Below are 18,261 nucleotides of genomic sequence, written 5' to 3' on the forward strand. Positions count from 1 at the left end.
TGTGCCTGTGGCTCTGCAGGAGCAGACTGAAAAATAAAGAATAGATAATATATCCAAGCTGGAAGCAGCTCAGAGGAGCAGAGTAATGCTAAATTATAGTGTAGCTCTGTATTGTATGGAAATAGGGTCATGCAACCCCTCCTGTCGAGGACTTTACAGTTCTTCTGAGCAAATTAGGCAGAGGAGGTCATGGCCAGTGAAGTGATTTGGTCACAGCAGGTCTGAGACCAAGCCAGGAGCAGAGCAAACAGTGCCAGAACAGGAGTACGTGAGCCCAGTGCAGCACTCCCCTCCATCCTCAGCTCTTTCCTGCTCTTCTCTCCGTGCTGTGGGAGAGCATTGTTGGCTCTTTCAGAGGTGGCACTGCCTGGACCCACGGTGGTATCCAGCCCTTCCCTGCCCTTCTGGCTTGGCAGCTCAGGCATGCAGACCACAGACATACGAGAGCAAATTTCTCGTGACCTTTCTTGTGTCCCTGCTTGCAAAAATAACACCTGGAAAAGGGATGCAGTTCCACATGCCATTTCTACACCTGGAGAAGCCCTCAGAGGGGGAAGATGCTGGTGGGGACTTCTGCTCCTTGGAGCAAGGGAAGCCAAGCTCAAAACTACAGCTGACAGGGCAAGGGCCTCCCCAGCCAGGGTCAGACACAGTCCGACAACTGCAGGGCAGAGCCACAGCAATGAGGCAGGCTCAGGGTGAGGAGTCACTCCAGGTGCTGGGGTGGCCAGAGCAGTGGGGTCTGGAGCAAGGCACAGCCAAACTGGACACCAGTACTTTCAGAGCCCAGCTCAACTATGAGCTGAGACTTCCAGGGCTGAGCTTAAATAGAGCTGCTGGGCCCAGGGGTTGGCTGTGGGAGGAGAGCCCAGGTGAGGCTCCTCAGGCCCTGGCACAGGTGGGAGCAGTTCCTTAGGGGTTAACTTGATGTTTCTGTCCTGTGAAGCCTTTATAGGGAGTGTCAGGGTGATCTAGATTGGAAAAGCAGCTTCATTTTGGACAGTTTGTGTCCAGGTTAGGCTTAGCCCTCTGCACACCAAGACTTCACTTGGAAGCGAGAGGAAAGGGGGAGCACCCTCTCCAAGTGCAGAGTGTGGAGCACTGGGTGTGCCCATCCCATTTACAGTCACCAGAGCTACAGCTCCAATTCCTTGCCTGAGATACTGAAAATATCCCCAGAGGAGTCCACATTAGCAAAGCCACAAACCACATTAGAAAAACCACAGAAGCCAATTTGGCACTGAGAGCTTCTGTGCTCCTGGAAGAAATCCAGGGCTCGGCTGAGGCTGTGTCCCCTTCCCCTGCACAAAGGGCAGGAGCACTTCCAAGAGGTTGCATGGAGCTGCTGGGAGCTGTGGTGATGCTTCCACATGGACTGTGTAGCCATGAACCTCTGGTTTTGGAGGAGAAGTCCCAGGTGTTCACAAGTAGAGCATCCAGGTTGTGTTTTTTCCCTGTCCTGAGCAGAAGCACTCCCTGTGAGTAACGCAGTTGTAAAATAATGGCTGGTGTAGCAAAAGGCAGGGCATGGGCAAGAAATGGGTGTTGGACCTCTGAAACACGCAGAGGGAAAGAAATGAGAGGGGAATATGGGCTGGGAGAGAGGAGACATTGGAGCAAAGGCATTGGAGTCACACTGTAAGCAAAGCAACCAGGAAAATCTGGGAATTGCACTGTGGAAAAGGGCTGATCCCCATCCTCGTCAGGTGATGGAACGTCTGAGGCAGTGGGCAGCCTCAAGTGGTGGCTGCTGAGTGGAAGCATTACTGGAAGGACCCTGGGAGCCCTCTCTGTGCTGACTGGAAGCATTATTGGTGCCTTCATTTGCTTCCACATCCATTGCAGGATGATCTCATTGGCATTCCCTGCAGTGAGCCCACTTAATCACCAAAAATCATAAACAACAGAAAGCCAACTGCAGCTCTCTGTGCCTTTGCAGTGCTGCTCCAGCTCTGCACCTGCAGCATCACAGCCTCCCCTGCCCTCAGGTGACAGACAAAGCTCCTGCTGGGCCACCAGCCCCAGCTGATGCAGGGCTGTTCCTTGCACTGGTACTTTCCACATCTTGTTTAGTTCAGTGTCTTTCCCTGTGCTCTGCCAGCAGATAGGGAAGATAAAGACGATGGAGTGGATTAGGTTTCCAAACTGTTTTCCCCTGGTTTTTTTACCTTTCTGCTTTCCCGTTCCCTCCTCTTTCCTATGGGAACGGGTCCATCTTAGCCCTTCCCTACTCAGTGGGGTGGACAATTGTCCCCAGCACAGCCTGGTGCCAGCCTCTCTTTGTGTCCTGTAAAGTCCCCAGTTTGCAGTCAGCTGCTCCCAAAGCTTTTCTGGCCACCCTTCCCCACTGTCAATTCCCATTTACTACATATTTCATGATCACCATGAAATCTTTTTTGGCACAATTGTTACTTTTTTCCCTCTGAGTATCCATTTGGAGAGAGTTTGCCGAGTTTCTGGACTCACACCCGCACACAGAGGTTTTGTGAAAATGATCTAAAATGGGATGTCTTTTTTGCAGTCTTTTGACATTTGTGGCCGTGTGGGAAGTGTCAGGAAGGCACTGAAGGTCCTTTGCACCCCCCAGGTAAGGAGTTAAATGGAGAGGAGCAGTCTCAGGGGTGGAACCTTGTCCCTGCTGGATGATAAAATTGAAACTTGCTCCGTGTATCAGGACTACAGAGTGAAAACAAAGCTGCTCCATGGCTGGACAAGCTGGGGGCTCCTGGAAGGGATGTCAGGAACCTTTTCTGACATCTGCCCTGCCCCAGCTGTGGTGAGAAATTGTTCCTGTTCTGTCTGATTGGAAGCTCTGTGTAACAGGGATTAATCCAACTGCAAGGAGCTAACAAAACTCTGTAGTGCCAAGTGTGGGAAGGACTTTGTGGCGCCTGGTGTGCAGTGCCGTTGACACACGAATTATCCCAGGCACTGCATTCCACAGGGCTGATATTTAGATCTGCTGCCGTGACTTACATTTTAAAAGGGTAAAATCAAAGACTGTAGAGGAAAAGAACCTCATCAAAGTTTGCTGGAGCTTATCTTGCTTATTCCCTGGGCTTGGGCTGGTCATTTTCCCTCAGCAGGTTTCTCTTTCCCCTAAATCTGTTACAGTGAGAAAAGCAATATTTACCTCCCCTGTATCTAAAGAGAAAGTGGGCAGCCTGTGGGTGCTGCTGCTGTTACTCTTTCTTCTATTGTCTACTCGCTCATAATAATACCTCCCCCCATCTAAACACCCCTGCAAATGATGCTGAATTAATGCTCTCAGCTCCCTGTTGAGCTCATTAAATTCCGTTATCCTTGCTGTGCGAGTGGAGGCCCTAAAAGATGGAGTCAGCTCGAGGGGAAAAGCAAACAGGGAGCACAGAGCTCCAGACTCCCCCTGTGCCCCTTCCCCAAAGAGCGACACGACTCCGGTGTCCTTGTGGGGAGTCTGGGGGTGAAGAGCAGTGTCTCTGTGCACATTTACCCTTCCAATCCTTTGACGTGGGTTTTTTTTTCCCCTCCTCTCCCTGACAGACCTATGGAGTCCGTGCCACCAGCCAGCAGTGCAGTGAGGCAGGAGACATCTGTGCCATTTGCCAGGCAGAGTTCAGGGAACCTCTGATCCTTATGTGCCAGGTAAGACCCCAAAACTCCCCTGCTGGCATTCCTTCAGTGAACTCCTGCAGTGGGGAGAGGCACAGCCAGCCTGGGAACTTGTGAAGTCATTTGCTGGGTCTTGATCCAGCTCCTGGTGGATATTTATTGCCCTGGATAACCCCTGGATCATGGCAGCTGAGCTACTCTTGGGGTGACCGTGGCTGTGGGATGGACAGAGCCTTGTGGGGCAGGGACTGGAATGGGCAGTGCAGATCCTGGGTCTAGAGTGAGCAGAGTTTAACTGCCCCTTGGGGAGGCTGGGTAGCTTTAATACTCCCTTTTGATAACAGGGTTATCAAATTAAAGCCATCCTGTGCATCAAAGGTGCCTCTTAGCCTGTGAACATCTGTACAGATGTTTCCGAGCTGGAAGGCCCAGAGAAGCTGCTTTGGGACCTGCTTGGCAGAGCTGGGATTCTGAGGAGTGACTTCACATGTGTGGAGGAGTTCTCAGCTTCTCACAGCTCCTCATGTTCCCTCCTTGCCTTTTTCCTGTCCTTCCAGTCTGGGACTGCATGGTGTGTGCTGGAGAGAATCCGGGGAGGGGTCAGTGCAGAAATGAGAGGAGGAGATAAGGGGTGAAAACTGACATTTGTGGAAAAGGGGAAACTGGGAGCAGAATAAAGCAAATGCAAGGAGCAGGGGGAAGAGAGGAGTTGTTGGAGCTCAGTAAGGACTTCAATAACTCAGGGAACTGAGGATGGAAATGTGGTAGAGGAAACCCTGTCAGCCCAGGTGTTGTAGGCCTTTGGAGTGTTTCTTTCTAGTGCTATTATTACATACCAGCAATAAACCATCAGCTTTGGCAAACTGGGGGTTGTGTCCCACGTCCTGTGGCTCCCTCCCTGCTGCTGCTGACAGTCCCTCTGTCCCCAGCACGTGTTCTGTGAGGAGTGCCTGTGCCTGTGGTTCGACCGGGAGAAGACGTGTCCCCTGTGCCGCTCGGTCACCGTGGAGACCCTGCGCTGCTGGAAGGACGGCACCACCTCTGCCCACTTCCAGGTGTACTGACAGCAGGACAGCTCACCAGGGCACAGAGCAGGAACAGCTGGAAAACCCCAGGATCCTGTGCCCCTGTTTAGTCGCCTGTGGTTTTGTTTCAATCTTTCTTCCAGCTCTGAGCCAACAGAACAATTGTGACTGGCCAGAAACTTTACCCTCAAAGGCAGGGAAGGTGTGGGTTGTGTTATGGCAAACTCCAGGACGTTTCTGGAGCTTACACGGTTATAAAGTGTTTGGGATGTTTCCTATTTGCCTGTCCTTTTAGTATGGACAAACACTGCGTGTCCAGGGCAGGGGAGCTGTGACTGCACGTGCTGAACAAAGCTGTGCTCTGGCTGAGGAGCTTCACTTTACCTGGCCCTGCATTCCCTGAATCCATAACTTTACAGAATTACACAGCACCTCTGAGAACTCTTCCCAAGCAGTGCTTCAGAACCTCATGTCCAATGTTTCAGTTGGAGAACTGTCATTTCCCAGCTGTTTTTCCAATTGATTCCACAAATGGCACATGCTGTCACCTTAAGAAAATCACAGGGAACTTGGGAAGGACCACACCAGTGAAGCTGGAAATGACACTTCCTTTCCCTGGGAATGTTTTTCCTCTTTAATTTTCATGATGAGACTCCTGATTTCCCAGTCTCTGGGGAGAGCAGCGGAAGGTTAAACTCAAGTTGGGTTTGTCTGCGTGGAAATCCAGCTCCTGACCAAGAGCATTTCACAAGCTTAGGGTCTCTGCCCTGTGCTCCTCAGCCAGGACCTGCCTGGGCTCTGCAGGGAAAACCAGAACCTTAAGCTTCAGCAGGAGCTCCTGGACGGGGGAGGTCCCTGACGGGAATTAACCCCATCCCTGTGGCCGAGGTCTCTGCTGAGGTTCTCCAGCAGCACAAGCCCTCAGAAGGAGCTGCTGTTTGTTCTGGAGCTTTCCTGTCCCCAGACGACCTCTGCTCCCACCCCTTTGGAACAGCAGCATCTTCCCAGCTCATTGCCATGGAAATGGCTCAAGGTGACAGCCCCACCTGAGCCATCAGCGGGAAGAGGTTCCTGGGGGAATGAGGCTGAGTCTGTGCTGATGGAAACTCCACAGGGGAAGGATTAAAGCAAACGGGAGCTGATGGGAACAGGATTAAGGCTCCACATTTCTTTGGAAATACCAGTTCAGTGTGGCTGAGGAGGAATGGTGAGAGGCAGAGCATGAGCTGGGGAAAATCCAAATCTGGCTTGGGAGGTTCAGGGAAGCAGAGGAGGAGAAGCTTTACTTTCCAAAACAAAGCGATGTCAAATCCTTGTCAAATGCATCCTGTGGAAGTGGAGAACTAAGCCAAGGAATCTCATTGCTCTCTGCAATGGGAATAGCTTCCCTCATCTTTGGGATGGGGGAGAGAGTTCAGAAAGGCAGAAAGCAAGGGTTTCATTGGGCATAAAAATATGATGTGTGATAGCCTGGAATATGCACCAGGAAAAGGGGAAATGAGGATTCCATGGGCAGGGAGTTTCTGAAAGGCTTCAGTGTCACTTTGCAGTGCCAATGAACCAAGGATTTGTGTTCCTGCTTTCAAACTGTTTGAAAAGCTACTTCTCATTCTGAATTTTTTTCCAAAATGCTCCTGGAAAATGTGTTTGGAGAGTGTAGGAAAAGGTCAGTAGGAGCCCAGCTCTACAGAGAGCGTGGGATACACTGCTTCAGAATCAGTGCTTTATTTGGTGATAAGGCAGGAAACCAAAGGGAAAGGTTGGGTTTGCATTCTTAAAGTTTTGGGGTTTTTTGGGAGGATGGTCCTACCTTCTCCTGGAACATGACACTTGGACCAGAAAACATCCCAGGGGAACTTCCATTCCAGTGACAGCTGCTGGGAGCCTGTTGATTTCCATGGGAAAGCAGGGAAGGCTGGGGAAGGAAGTTCCTCTGAGAGAGGAAATAAAACCCGGAGCCTTTTTTTGCCATTGAACAGTTATTTTTCTTTTTTTTTAATAAATTCCTTATAAATATGTACAAAGAGTCTCAGCATATGAAATTCCTTTTACAAAAGAGAGAAGCCCCATCCAGCCAGGGCCAGGAGCCTCCTGGAGCTCCAGGAACTCCAAGCACAGGCCCTGTCCTTGCTTTGGTGAGGGGGAAACCTGCACAGTGACCCTGCTGGAGTTAATCCCAGTGGTACTGGATCAGCAAAATGCCAGGAACTGGGCATTCCCTGCCTGCCATTCCCTTAGCAACGCCCCGGGAGAGACTGGGGAATTCGCAGTGGCCTCAGGACTAACGAGGACAGACGGGGAGGGTTTTGTGATAAGCTGTGGTGAATGACTGGAAAAGGGGTGCTGTAAAAACCCAGGGAATTAAATCCCACTGCAGCTGGGTTTGCTCTGCTTGGTGCCACCTGTAACTACTGATGGAGTAACTAATAAAGGTGTAACTAATAAAGGTGTAACTAATAAAGGTGTAAGTAATAATGGCCATTTAATCCTCAGATGCTTTCAGTGAATATTTATCAAGCTCCAAAGTCACTCCCTGTAAATATTGAAAACCTTGGGAAATTCAAGCACTCCCGTAATTTCCACGGGGTGGACACTGAAGTCACATCAAAATTCACTCCTGTACTCAAATATTGTCAGGGAAAAATATTCACCTGTTTGTATTCTGTGGTGTAGAAACCCAAGGCAGGAGCAGCAGGTGAGGATCCCTCCCCTCCTCTCAGACTGCCTGGGCCTAAGGGAGCCCAATTCCCATGGTATTTACAGTTCCCTCCGCCCCTGGATCTGGAATTGGCATGGCCAGAGTCTCCTCACTGGTTGTGATGAGATGGAAAGTTCAGCTCACACACAGCAAAGTTACACAAGAATGAGGCTGAGTTTGATGCCTGGATTGAAAATCAAATTTGCTGGGAGCAAACTGGCTCCAAGGAAAGTTGTGAACCTGCTGGGGAGCTGGGATACAGCCAGGAGGGCTGGACAGGGACAACAGTGTGTGTCCAGGGTTTGATGTGGAGCCTCAAGTTCTGTTCTATACATCCCAGGCTCCTGTTGAGATCAGGGACAGATGCTGTGTAGGAGAATTGAGTATTAAGGCAGATGTGCTATCCTGTCCTCATCAGGGCCATTTTCACAGGGCAGTGCAGTTTTCCAGCTGGGAAGTGCCTCATTCCATGCTGTCTGTGGACAGACACTGCACCAGTTTAACCAGTTCAGTATGTGATGAATTTCAATAGCAGGAACTGCTTCTGCTCACGCTGAGGGTTTAAAACCTTTATAACTTCACTGTGATATGGAAACAAAAACTCACAAATCAGATGAAATTGAGTCAAGGAGTGTTTGGGATTTAAGGGAACTGCTTTAGCAATGGGCTTGGCTCAAAGAGGAATTCCTGCCTCCCTGCTCTGAAGCAGGAGCGGGATGGGATTCTCACCCCTCCCCACTGGCAGCTCCCTGGTTTGGGTGATTTGCTGGATGTTTGCCTTGGGTGCTGCCCCTCCTGGGCACACCAGGGTGTGTGGCAGGAGGCCTGGTCCCATTCCACGCTTCTCTACCTGTGGAAAATAATTCTAAGGGGGAAGAGGGAGGAATGTGGAGCTCATGGGCCAAACCCTGCCCTGGTGTAACCCAGGAGTCGCTGGTGCAGCCCAGAGTTCACCTGGCCAAAGGAGCTGTGTGAGCAGGTGGCAGGGGAGCTGATCAGCAGCCCACACCAGGCTGCTTTTACCTTGGAATATGGAATTCCAGGTTGTGCTGGGAGCTGTCTCGGCAGAGAACTGCTTTAAAAATTCATGAAGACTTCCCTGCCAGCTGTGCTGTGCGCAGACCATGAGCTCATAACTGCGCTCTCCTCGCTGCTGAAACCTGAGAGGGCTCTGTTTTCCCGTCTGGAGAGCACTCCCCAGCCTTCCCAGCTGACCAAACCCAGGGATTGCTTGGCTGCTGTGAGAAAACAAAAAGGCCAGAGGGGAACTGTGCCGGTTTCCTGCCCACAGGACGGAACAGGGAATTTCCAGGGAGTTCACAGCACCCTTCCCTTTCCATGCAAACACCAACCAGGGGCAAAGCAGATCTTGTAGAAAGGATAAAACCACCCCTTGTCAAAAATGGAGGCGTTCAAGGATAGCAATTACACCACAAAACGTAAGGCTTTGACAAATCCGTACCCTCGAGTAAGGAATTCCAGTTCTGTACAGGGAATTCTGGCTACAAAAGAACTTCACCCTCGGCTCATGCGAAACATCCGGTTTGGAACTACAGAAGTGAAGAAAACCAGGAACAAAGCAGGATTTGGGGTACCAGACCTGCTCTGGTTTCCACGTGGGAAGCACCACAGATATTCCAAGCTGGGCAGGACAAGTCTTTAACATTTTTTGCTGACTGTTTGGAGCCCCTGAGGAGAGCAATCCCCTGGGAGCTCTGAGGTTTAGGAATTTTTACAGACAAGCCTGTCCACGGAGGGTTGGGACTGAGGGAGGTCAGCCAATCCCTGCACTGGGGCTGATCACAGATTTGAGGGCTCTCCCGAGGTGGGGCCTCAATGGCAAGGACAGAACTTCCTTTCCTTTTCCTTGGCTGTGCTGTTCCAAGGGAATTGAAACACTGGGAGCAGCCCCCAACAGCCAGGACAGCAGGAGAGCCAAGGGCAGTGCCAGCCGTGTGCACAGGGCAAATGGAATAATGCCTATTCCAGGTGAGAAGTTTATTACATTCAGAGCTGATAGAGGTGAGGAATCTGTGGCAGAGCCTCTGAGGGATGTGACCCAGCCCCGGGCCTGTCCCAGGCCTGGGGAGGATGTGCAGGGCAGAGCTGCAGGGGGTGTCCCCTAGAGCCAAGTGTCACATCCGTGGTTCCTGTTCAAGTGGGACTTGTGCGGTTCCATACACACAATTTCACTCCCACACTCCAGGGATTTCCAGAAACTGTTTTTTTTAAGGCTCTGCCCGGCACTGGCAGCACTGCTGGGATCAGCTGAGGCTCCTCCTTTTGTTAGAAGAATTTGTCCTTGTTTCTGTAGGAGACTGAGCTGGGATGGGGTTCAGGATGCTGAGGATTACTGAGCATCAGGCCAAACATGGCAGGAAAACGTTTCACTAGTCCCTGTGGCTCTGAGACCATCCCAGGGGTATGGACAGACAAACTACACGGAGCTACACCACCCCTCCCAACACTGCACATCACCTACGGCAGGGCAAGGTTCTTCCCTAGGAACAATCTGCTCTTCCAGCAGAGCCCTTGCTGCTGTTTGGGAATGGACTCGGATCAATAACACCCAGGAAAATGTGTGCAGGGGCTCCAAACACTGCGGTGAATATTTGATAAAGGGAGAATTTAGCTTTCAGATTGCTTAGAAACATTTCTTCTGCAGCACTGGCAAATGCAGGGTCTGACTGGACACAGCGGCCACTCGGCTTCTTCCTGGGCTGGGCTCGGGGGGGGGGAAGTATTTTTAAAAGACAAGGAGCCAAATTTCCTTTAGAAATCGGGTTCTGACATTCCTTTATGCCTTTGAAAATGCCCTCCCTGCCATGGCAGGGTCGATTTTCTGGTGCAAATATCTGAAGGTAGGAAAAATGTTTCTAAAAAACTGTGCACAGTCACTGCTGTATGTGGAAGGTACCCGAAATCTGACAGGTAGTTTTGGCTGCAAGGAAAAAAGTGCTCAGTACTAGACTGAAAAAAGCCCTTTGACTTCTAAGGCCAAGTTCTCCTGTTATCCCCTGCTCTAGTGATCAGTCTGGGTAAGAGTTCTCTTCCCTGGTTCACAGGATTTGGGACTGAATAAATCACCATGCAGGAGAATTCCCAGCTCTGGAGCTGTAGGAAGTGCTGCTCTAGCAGACTTTGATGTGCACACTGCAGTGGAAAGGGCTCTGTGTCCTTTCCACCCAAGTGCCTGCTGCTTCCCAAGCTCCACACTGTCAAAATAAAAAGAAAACTGCTCCAAAGAAAAGGAGTTTTATAAAGTTCTGGGGTAGATTATTTGTTTTGTCTTAGTTTCTGCAGAGATTGAAAGAAAGAAAAAAAATAGCACCTTCTCAACAAGTCTTATTTTTTGCTATCTTGTGTATAAATATCAATAACCAAAATAGATCTTTCCTTGTCCCACGTTTCAGAACATCCTCTTGGGGAAACTGTAGCACCACAGAGAGGCAGTTTAGCCCCAGACAAATATTAAATGTAGCACCAGAGAAACTAAAGTCATAGGAAAGCTGCTCTCCCCTGGTGCCAGAGCATGAATATTTACACACACAAACTGCTGTCCGAGCTGCTCCGCACCCGCTCCCCGCCATGCCTGGGCCATGCCCTCGCTGCAGCACGTTTGGAATTCTCAGGATTACTAATCTGGGTGTAGAGATTCCTCCTCATCCTGCTGCATAAATGGGGCAGCAGGGCAGTGGGTGGTGTCCAGCAGGGCCAGCAGCAGTGCCAAGGCTCGGCCTGCAGGAGCAGGGCTGCTCACAGCAGCGATCTACAGGGAATGTCGCTTACGCTCTCGACAAGGCATGCACGCGTCCACGTCTGCATACACAGGGTTACATTCTTCTATATATAAGCAGGTTTTGTGTCTCTGGTTTGCTGCTGGGCCCTTGAACAGCTCCTTCCGGGCAAATCCTCCTTCTCATGTCGCCCAAAGCACTTCCAGCATCTCCCACTTCTTTCTTTCTCTCCACTCTTCACAGCTGCTGCTCAGGCTCTGGATTCCCTGGAGGAAAAGGGGAAACAATTTTCTCCAAGGGCACAGGGTTTGCTCCAGCCTAAGAAAGCAAAAGAATGGGGTTGGGTGTTAATTATGTTGATGCACTGGGTACAATAAAAGCTTCTTTTAAATTTATGCTTGAACCCTCCTACTAAATTTGCGGACAAGAAGAGGTGTGGAATTTATGGGGAGGATGCTTTGTGGCTCAGAAAGGAGATGATGCCTTTGGCCCTGGGTACTGCAGATTTCTGGGAGTTCTCCTCCTTGCAAGGCTCCTTTTGGCTGCTCCATCTTCATTTACATCACGTTAACAAAAATGTGAACTTTTAGGGAAGCCATTAAATTTGTTCCAGGTAGGCAGTGGGGTGCATGGAGTATCACAGGAGACTGGAAGAACTCACTCATTCCTGGCTCTGCCACTGATTAGATTTGTGGCCTTGGGCAAACCACTGCTTTCAGTTCTGCTGGAAAATGAGGGCACTAATAACTTCTTTGCCTCACAGGTGGGCTGCGAGCCTTAATTAATAAAGTGCTCAGAGAAAGGCACCCATCTAGGTGCAAATTAGCAGAAGAGGTGCCCAAGGGGCATCTGCTACGAAATTCCCATTTCCCAGCATTTAGCCCCCAGTTTGTTGACAGCAGCCCTTGCTGGGGCAGATCCCATGGATGTCTCATTGGCAGGCTGGGACAATGAGTGATCCTATAAAACCCTGCACAGAGAAATCTCCACTGGCTGCTGGGATGAGGTGACTTCACCGGCTGGGAGAGGGGGGGGGGAGCCGCTGACGGTGCAACTGCAGCAGCCATGAAGGCACAGCGTAATCAGGGCTGGCAAACAGCTCTGGGGCAGATCCTGAGCTGCCTTACTCCGGAATCCCTTCCCTTCCTGCTGTTCTGGTCATGCCAGCGGGAAGGTGGCAGGAGGCAGCCTTGGAATGAGCTGAGCCTCCAGGGAACGAGGTGAATTCTGGTGCTGCCACAGACTCTGAGCAGAATCACAGAGTATCCCAAGTGGGAGTGTGATGATCCACAAGGATCATCAGTCCAACTCCTGACTCCAGGACACCCCAGTAATCCCACCCTGTTGCCCAAATGCAGCCTTGGGGCTGTGACCTTTCCCTGTTCCAGCCACCTGGAATGTCTCTGGTTCCTCGGCAGAAGACTGAACCACGACTGCTTTATCCCAATTCCTTCCAGCTGCACACAGGATGTGGCAATTCCAGCCTCTCCCTCCCTCACTCCTAGCCTTGCTTTCTAGTTTCAAGGAACCTGAAGCAACAGTGGGAATAGCTGGAAGGAGGAAGGCTGGGGTGAATCATCCACAGGTGAAGCACATTTCCAGTCTGGCCGTGATCAAGACTGTCAGCCAGCCCCATCCCAGCGCTGCTGCACCTCCGTGCTCCATCTCCCACATCTCACCTGCCCTCTGGAAGTACCACAGTATCCTAGAGGGGTTTAGCAGAGCTGCTTGGCTTTTTTGGCAGAAGGTAAACAGGAGAGGTGTTTGCTGTGTGAGAAGGGACAAACACAGCTACACAAAACCAGCAGCTGGGCTCAGAGTCACTGCAGAGCTGTCAGGGACAGCCCGGGGCTTGCAATGCGCCCCTGCTCAGCCTCCGGAGCTGCACGCCCGGGACGCAGCCCTTCCTGTATCCCTCACCAGCTTAGGGACAGGCACACAGCACCACGGGTTTCTCCAGACCTGGGAAACACCACGAGAAGAGGATTGGGGCACCTGCACTCCCCACACGATGCCAGAATTCCCCAGAGCAGGGCACAGCCGGGGCTGTGAGTGTGGCATTGTACAAAGCAGGAGGATGTGGCTGCCACCACTCCAGAGGTGAGATATTTACTCAAGTTACACTGGAATAAAGAGTTCAGGAGTTGATTAAAGGATTTCCTCAGCAGCAAAACCATTTAATCCTTATTTATTATTTCTCTTGTAGCAGCACCTCCAACTGCCAAGCTCTGAACCCTTGTCCTGCTGTGCCACCCATGGCCGGCTACAGATCATCTGTGGTGTCACCGTATTTTACAAACTGTCTCTCTGTGTCACTTAACGTATAGAAAATCTATAAAAACCTGTAAAAGTTGATAAATCCTAGAACATCTTGAACTCCAAGTGATAAATCTGCTCCAGGGCAGGCAAAGAGCTCAGCACAATGTTTATGCATCTCACAAGCCCCATTCTAAGGGCTTAAATGGCTCTTAAGTTTTGCATCAGCCTCGTGCTGGCCTTCTGCAGGAAGGTGAATTTCATGGAAAGAATAAAAGAGAACCCCAGAATCCTGGCCCTGAGCCCATCTCTCAATAAACCAATTTTGAATATCCTAGGCTGTGTTAAAGCCACTTCTGGGTGCATATTGGCTGCATTGCCAGTATCTGACTCATTAATGGAATATACTTTGAGCCAATTCTGATCTCATTTACAGCACCGTAAATCCAGGGCAACCCAATTGACTCCAGTGGAGTTACTCCAAATTTCCCACAATAGGCACTCAGCAGACAGAGCAAAATTTGGTACTTTGGGTCTGAAAAAGGCTGAGGAAAGCCAAACTACATCCCATTTGTCCTGGGGTGGATAGTAAGTTGGAAAGAGAGCCAGCATATCCCTTCTGCAGAGCTGCTGAAAAATTGATTATTTTATGTGTCATTCTTAAAAGGCTGAAACTTTGGGGAAAACTGTCCACAACTATCAACATTTTAATTTACTCATAAAATAAAAGGAATTATGGCTGAGTTCCTATAAAACTGCAGTGTCTATTGGAAACATGGATGGAAGTGATAAGAAAAAATTCATTTCCTTTGAAATTTTTTCATGGGAACTGACATTCCCTTTGGTGATGTACCCCTCTCTGCCTGGGCATTTAGGGAGAGGCAGATTTTGCTCAGATTGTTGCTCTCAACCATTGCACAAATGGAGCAATAAGGTTATGAGACAACAAATCCCTTTGGTTGCTAAACCACCTCAGCCAACCTCGCCACATCCCGGTGCTTTAACACACACAGGCAGCCTTACTTCCCAATTATCTGGAATTCTCCAGCCTTATCCCACAGCTCGCTAAGCTGGCGTTTACCAAAAAAAAAACAAGCTGCTTTCCTCATGGATGCTGAGTGGGATGGGCATGAAACGACTCAGGTAGGGGGTCCTGCATCTCATCTCAGCACTTCTCTGACTGATCTTTATTCAGGGAGACGAGGAGGAGAAGCCACCTTTGGGCAGCACCTGCACAAAGCCAGAGCAGAGTTTGAGCTCCCGGCTCCAGCAGCAGCTGGAAAAAGGAGTTCTACTCACGGCTACTGTGTCAGCATGGAACTGCTCCATTTAAAGGGATTACACGGGCCACTCACTTGGCACACGTCCCACTGCTAATAAACTGAATAACAGTTATTGATATATTGAAAGGGAAAAATACATCCAGGGGCTTGCATCGCTGAGGGCACGCTGGAGGCAGGGACAAAACGAGGCACAATCGCTTCTGTCCTCACGCAGCAGCAGCTTAATGAGGGAACAAGGGCTGGGCAAGAGCCCTGTCAAATTCCCAAGCAGCCCCATCCGTGTACACTCACACTTCATTAGCATCTCCACGGGAGATGGAAGGGGAACTTGGAAGACCAAAAAACAATTAGGAGGGGGTTCAAGAGTACTAGGGAAGAACTGGGAAGAACGGTGTGTCTGGGAGATGTTCGCTCAGAAAGACCAGGGAACCCAGACAGTACAAAAATACATTGGGGCTCCAATCCTCCCACAGAGACTGTCCGGCTTGGCCACGGTCCGTCCACCTGTGGAATGAGCCATTTCTGGGCTGCTGTTTGCTTGTGCAAACTCTGCTGCTTGTTTATCAGGAGAGTTAACGTTGCAGGTTTTCTTTATGCAATTTAACTGTCAGGCTGGGGCGAGGGTGGCGGGGACCTTTGGCTTTTTTGAGCAGGATGCTTGCCACTGGGAAGGGCTGGCTTTTTTCTCATCCAGGAGGATAAACAACAGAGCCTGCCTCTTTGTTTGAGGGACACACACGGGGTGCACGAGGCTGGATGTTTGTCCTGGTGCAGAACCAGCTCTCTGCATCTCCACTGCCTCTGGTCCTTCGTTTGCTCTGCTCTCCTGCACAGCTCAGTGGGACACCTCCAGAAATCTTATCAACCCAGTTTTAATACAGATAATTAACTGCACTGAGACTTTGGACAGAGTGGCTCTGCATGAACCTCGCAGCAAACAGTGGGGGGAATTCCTGGCAACACAGTGGGCACGGAACCAGGCTGGTGGAGCTGGCAGGGACAAGTAGGGTTTGATTTTAATACACTGCCACTCCTGAACTAACAGAGCGCAATACAAGTGACACTGTATGCCAAACTGGCACCTGACAACTATACTTCATGCCCTGGTTGGATGTTTCAAGGTGATGTCAGATTACATATCACAAAACTGCCAGTTGCAAAGCATCCATCCCCAAATCCCAAGCACGGTCCACAGATGCAAGTTGGTCACACGCAGCGGCCCTAATCCTGCTCTCACTGGCATCACCCAGGGCTGTGAGAGCAGGAGAGGTTCCCTGGAGCACAGGATTATTCCCTGAGCTGTGCTGTTGTGTGAAGCCACACGGAGCTGAGGGAACAAGCACCAACCTTCTGCCTCAGAAGCAGTACGTACACTCACGGCATTCTGCCTCTTGAAAAAGCAGGAGGGGAACTCAAGGAATAACCCAAGCTGAAACTGGCCTTTTCCTCTTTTCTCCATTCCTTCTGCAACCACCAGATCACGAGACAAAGGCTGACTCTGCAGGGCACTCATTAACTGTACAAGTTACTCTCCTCTTGCCAGCCCTTCCATGAAATCCCAAGATCACAAGTGTTTAGAGGCTGGGCTTCCCAGCTTGTTGCAGGACAATGTTATTGTCACTGCAGAGTTCTCTGAGGATGGCAGAAAAATGCCTGTTTTGTTCAGAAATACTCTGCTGGGGTAATCAAATACTGTCTTACCTCATCTGCAAGGCTAACCCAGCTTGCTGCACTATCACTGGGGCTCCGAGACTCTGCAGACAGTCAGAAACCTCCACTGGTGGGAGCAAATTACTACTCAGGATGAAAAGATTATTAATGGCCAGAATAACCCAGGAACTGAGGTGTAGATGACATAGTTAATTATTCTGAGCTTGCATTATATTTTCATCTGCAGCTTGGTCACTTGTGCCTTAGAAGCGTGGCAGGAGTGGGACAGGTTGCACACAGGGACAGCCAGGAGAGCGTCACCAGCCTGTTCATCCCCACACCTCGCACCTTTATCCCTGAAACTGCTTCCTATCACACACCGGGAGCTCCCCTTCAGCCTGACATTTGTATTTGTGTCCAAGAGCATCTGGAGGCAGCTCAGCACCTCCTGTCTGTGGCAGCCCTTGAAGCTGCGGGCACGAGGTGCTGCCCATGGAATTCGCCTCGGAGGAGCCCGGGATAAGCTTGGCTTTTCCACAGCCTCTCATCAAAGCCATTTATAAGCAACTGGTGGGCAGAAATTGAAGTGAGGACTCCAGGATCAACAGCAGAAGAGATTGGGGAAAAGAATAGTGTCTGCCCAATAAACCTTCACAAAAATTAAGACTCCAAACAGCTTTGGCCTCGTGGGATTGCCAGGAAGTCTGGGCTGAGTGTGTGCATGGATCACCAGGGCCAGCTAACAGGCTCCCTCTGCCAGCCCTGCTCACCTGCCACCTTCTCTGCTTGGGATGGAGTCCCAGACTGGGCAGGGAGGAAATTCCCTGGCTTGGTAGAAAGGAAAGGACATTTGAGACATTAGATAAGGGAGATCACTGCAGTTCCCCCTTGGATTTCACCTCTGAGCTCAGAGAGGCCAGCAAGCCAGACGGGTGGGTTTGCTTCCAAACACTGGAACCAAACTTGCCACAAACTGATGGGGAGGGAGAGACGTGTTTGCTCTGCTCCTGACCACAGTCCCACACCACTGACACCACCTCTGAGAGCTTTGCTGGACACAGCCCTGCAGGCACCATCCAGTGCCTGCTTTTATAGAAATTGAGACTTTGATTCATCAAAACCCCGCAGTTTTGCTCTGGTTTTGTTTCAAAGAAAGCTTTCCAAAGGTGACCAGAGGAACCTCCCGCCAGACACAGCAGTTGTGGCTCAGATGGATGACAAAAATGCCCCCCCCCCCCAGTGCACAAACACACAGTGCAAACACACAGACCTGCTGGAAAACCTCATTTTTAAACTCTCTGATAACCCTACTTCCCCTCCACACTACCCTATCCAAGCTGGTGGGAAACCAGTGCACAGTGAAAAGTTAGACATGCACTGAAATTGTTCCCTGAACACAGAGAGACATGGGAGGGGGTGTTTATGATGCAATTTAAAGCACCCAAAAGAGGAACCCATGCTCCTTAAGTCTGTGGTGACAAATCCACGACTCGAAGAGCACTCCAGAGCACCCAAAATGCCTGAGATGACCCCATGTATGCTCAGTATCCCTGAGTGTTCCCAGGGCTGAGGATGCAGAGCTGTCGCCACAAGCCCCGGCGCTGTCACCAGGATGACAACAACGAAGGTTACAGGACCAGAAATGTCCTGGTTCCCTGCTGCTCGTTTGTTCAGTGGCTCTGGAGCACAGAACCAGCAGTAACTGGGCTTGGGGGCTTTTCCTGGCCACTGGCTTGGCACCCACCTCGGGGAGAACCCCCAGCAGTGGGCAAGGCATTATCCAAAACACAGAGCCAATGTCTCAGGCTGCCCCACTGCAAACACCAGTGGGGACATTCCACTACCCAGTGACTTTAGTGATGGGTGCCCCACAGCACCCGTGGGTCTAAAGCTCACCAGGGAATGGCAGGACGCAGGGAAAGTTCCTCCACGCAAAAGAGGGCTGGAGGTCTGGGAGGCACGGGTGCGCGGGGCATCCTCCAGCTCCCGGGACCGGCAGCTGGGGCAACACGGACCTGTTC

The 18,261-nt window shown here is 50.6% G+C and overlaps 1 protein-coding gene and 1 long non-coding RNA gene across 2 annotated transcripts in view; one reads left to right on the plus strand and one right to left on the minus strand.

Annotated features, from left to right (window-relative positions):
- RNFT2 (ring finger protein, transmembrane 2) overlaps nucleotides 1-7,108 on the plus strand; it is a 25,058-nt gene extending 17,950 nt beyond the window's left edge. Inside the window, exons 8-10 of the mRNA XM_008642912.2 lie at nucleotides 2,522-2,587; nucleotides 3,523-3,624; nucleotides 4,521-7,108. Of these exons, the coding sequence (XP_008641134.1) occupies nucleotides 2,522-2,587; nucleotides 3,523-3,624; nucleotides 4,521-4,655 (303 nt within the window). The 3' untranslated portion in view covers nucleotides 4,656-7,108. The remainder of the gene's footprint in view (nucleotides 1-2,521; nucleotides 2,588-3,522; nucleotides 3,625-4,520) is intronic.
- The window catches only part of LOC108449683, a 15,735-nt gene continuing 3,702 nt past the window's right edge, over nucleotides 6,229-18,261 (minus strand). Inside the window, exon 2 of the long non-coding RNA XR_001865941.1 lies at nucleotides 6,229-11,369. This is a non-coding gene — a long non-coding RNA (uncharacterized LOC108449683). The remainder of the gene's footprint in view (nucleotides 11,370-18,261) is intronic.

The sequence above is a fragment of the Corvus brachyrhynchos genome, unplaced genomic scaffold (assembly GCF_000691975.1).
Source record: "Corvus brachyrhynchos isolate BGI_N302 unplaced genomic scaffold, ASM69197v1 scaffold19, whole genome shotgun sequence".
NCBI lineage: Eukaryota > Metazoa > Chordata > Aves > Passeriformes > Corvidae > Corvus > Corvus brachyrhynchos.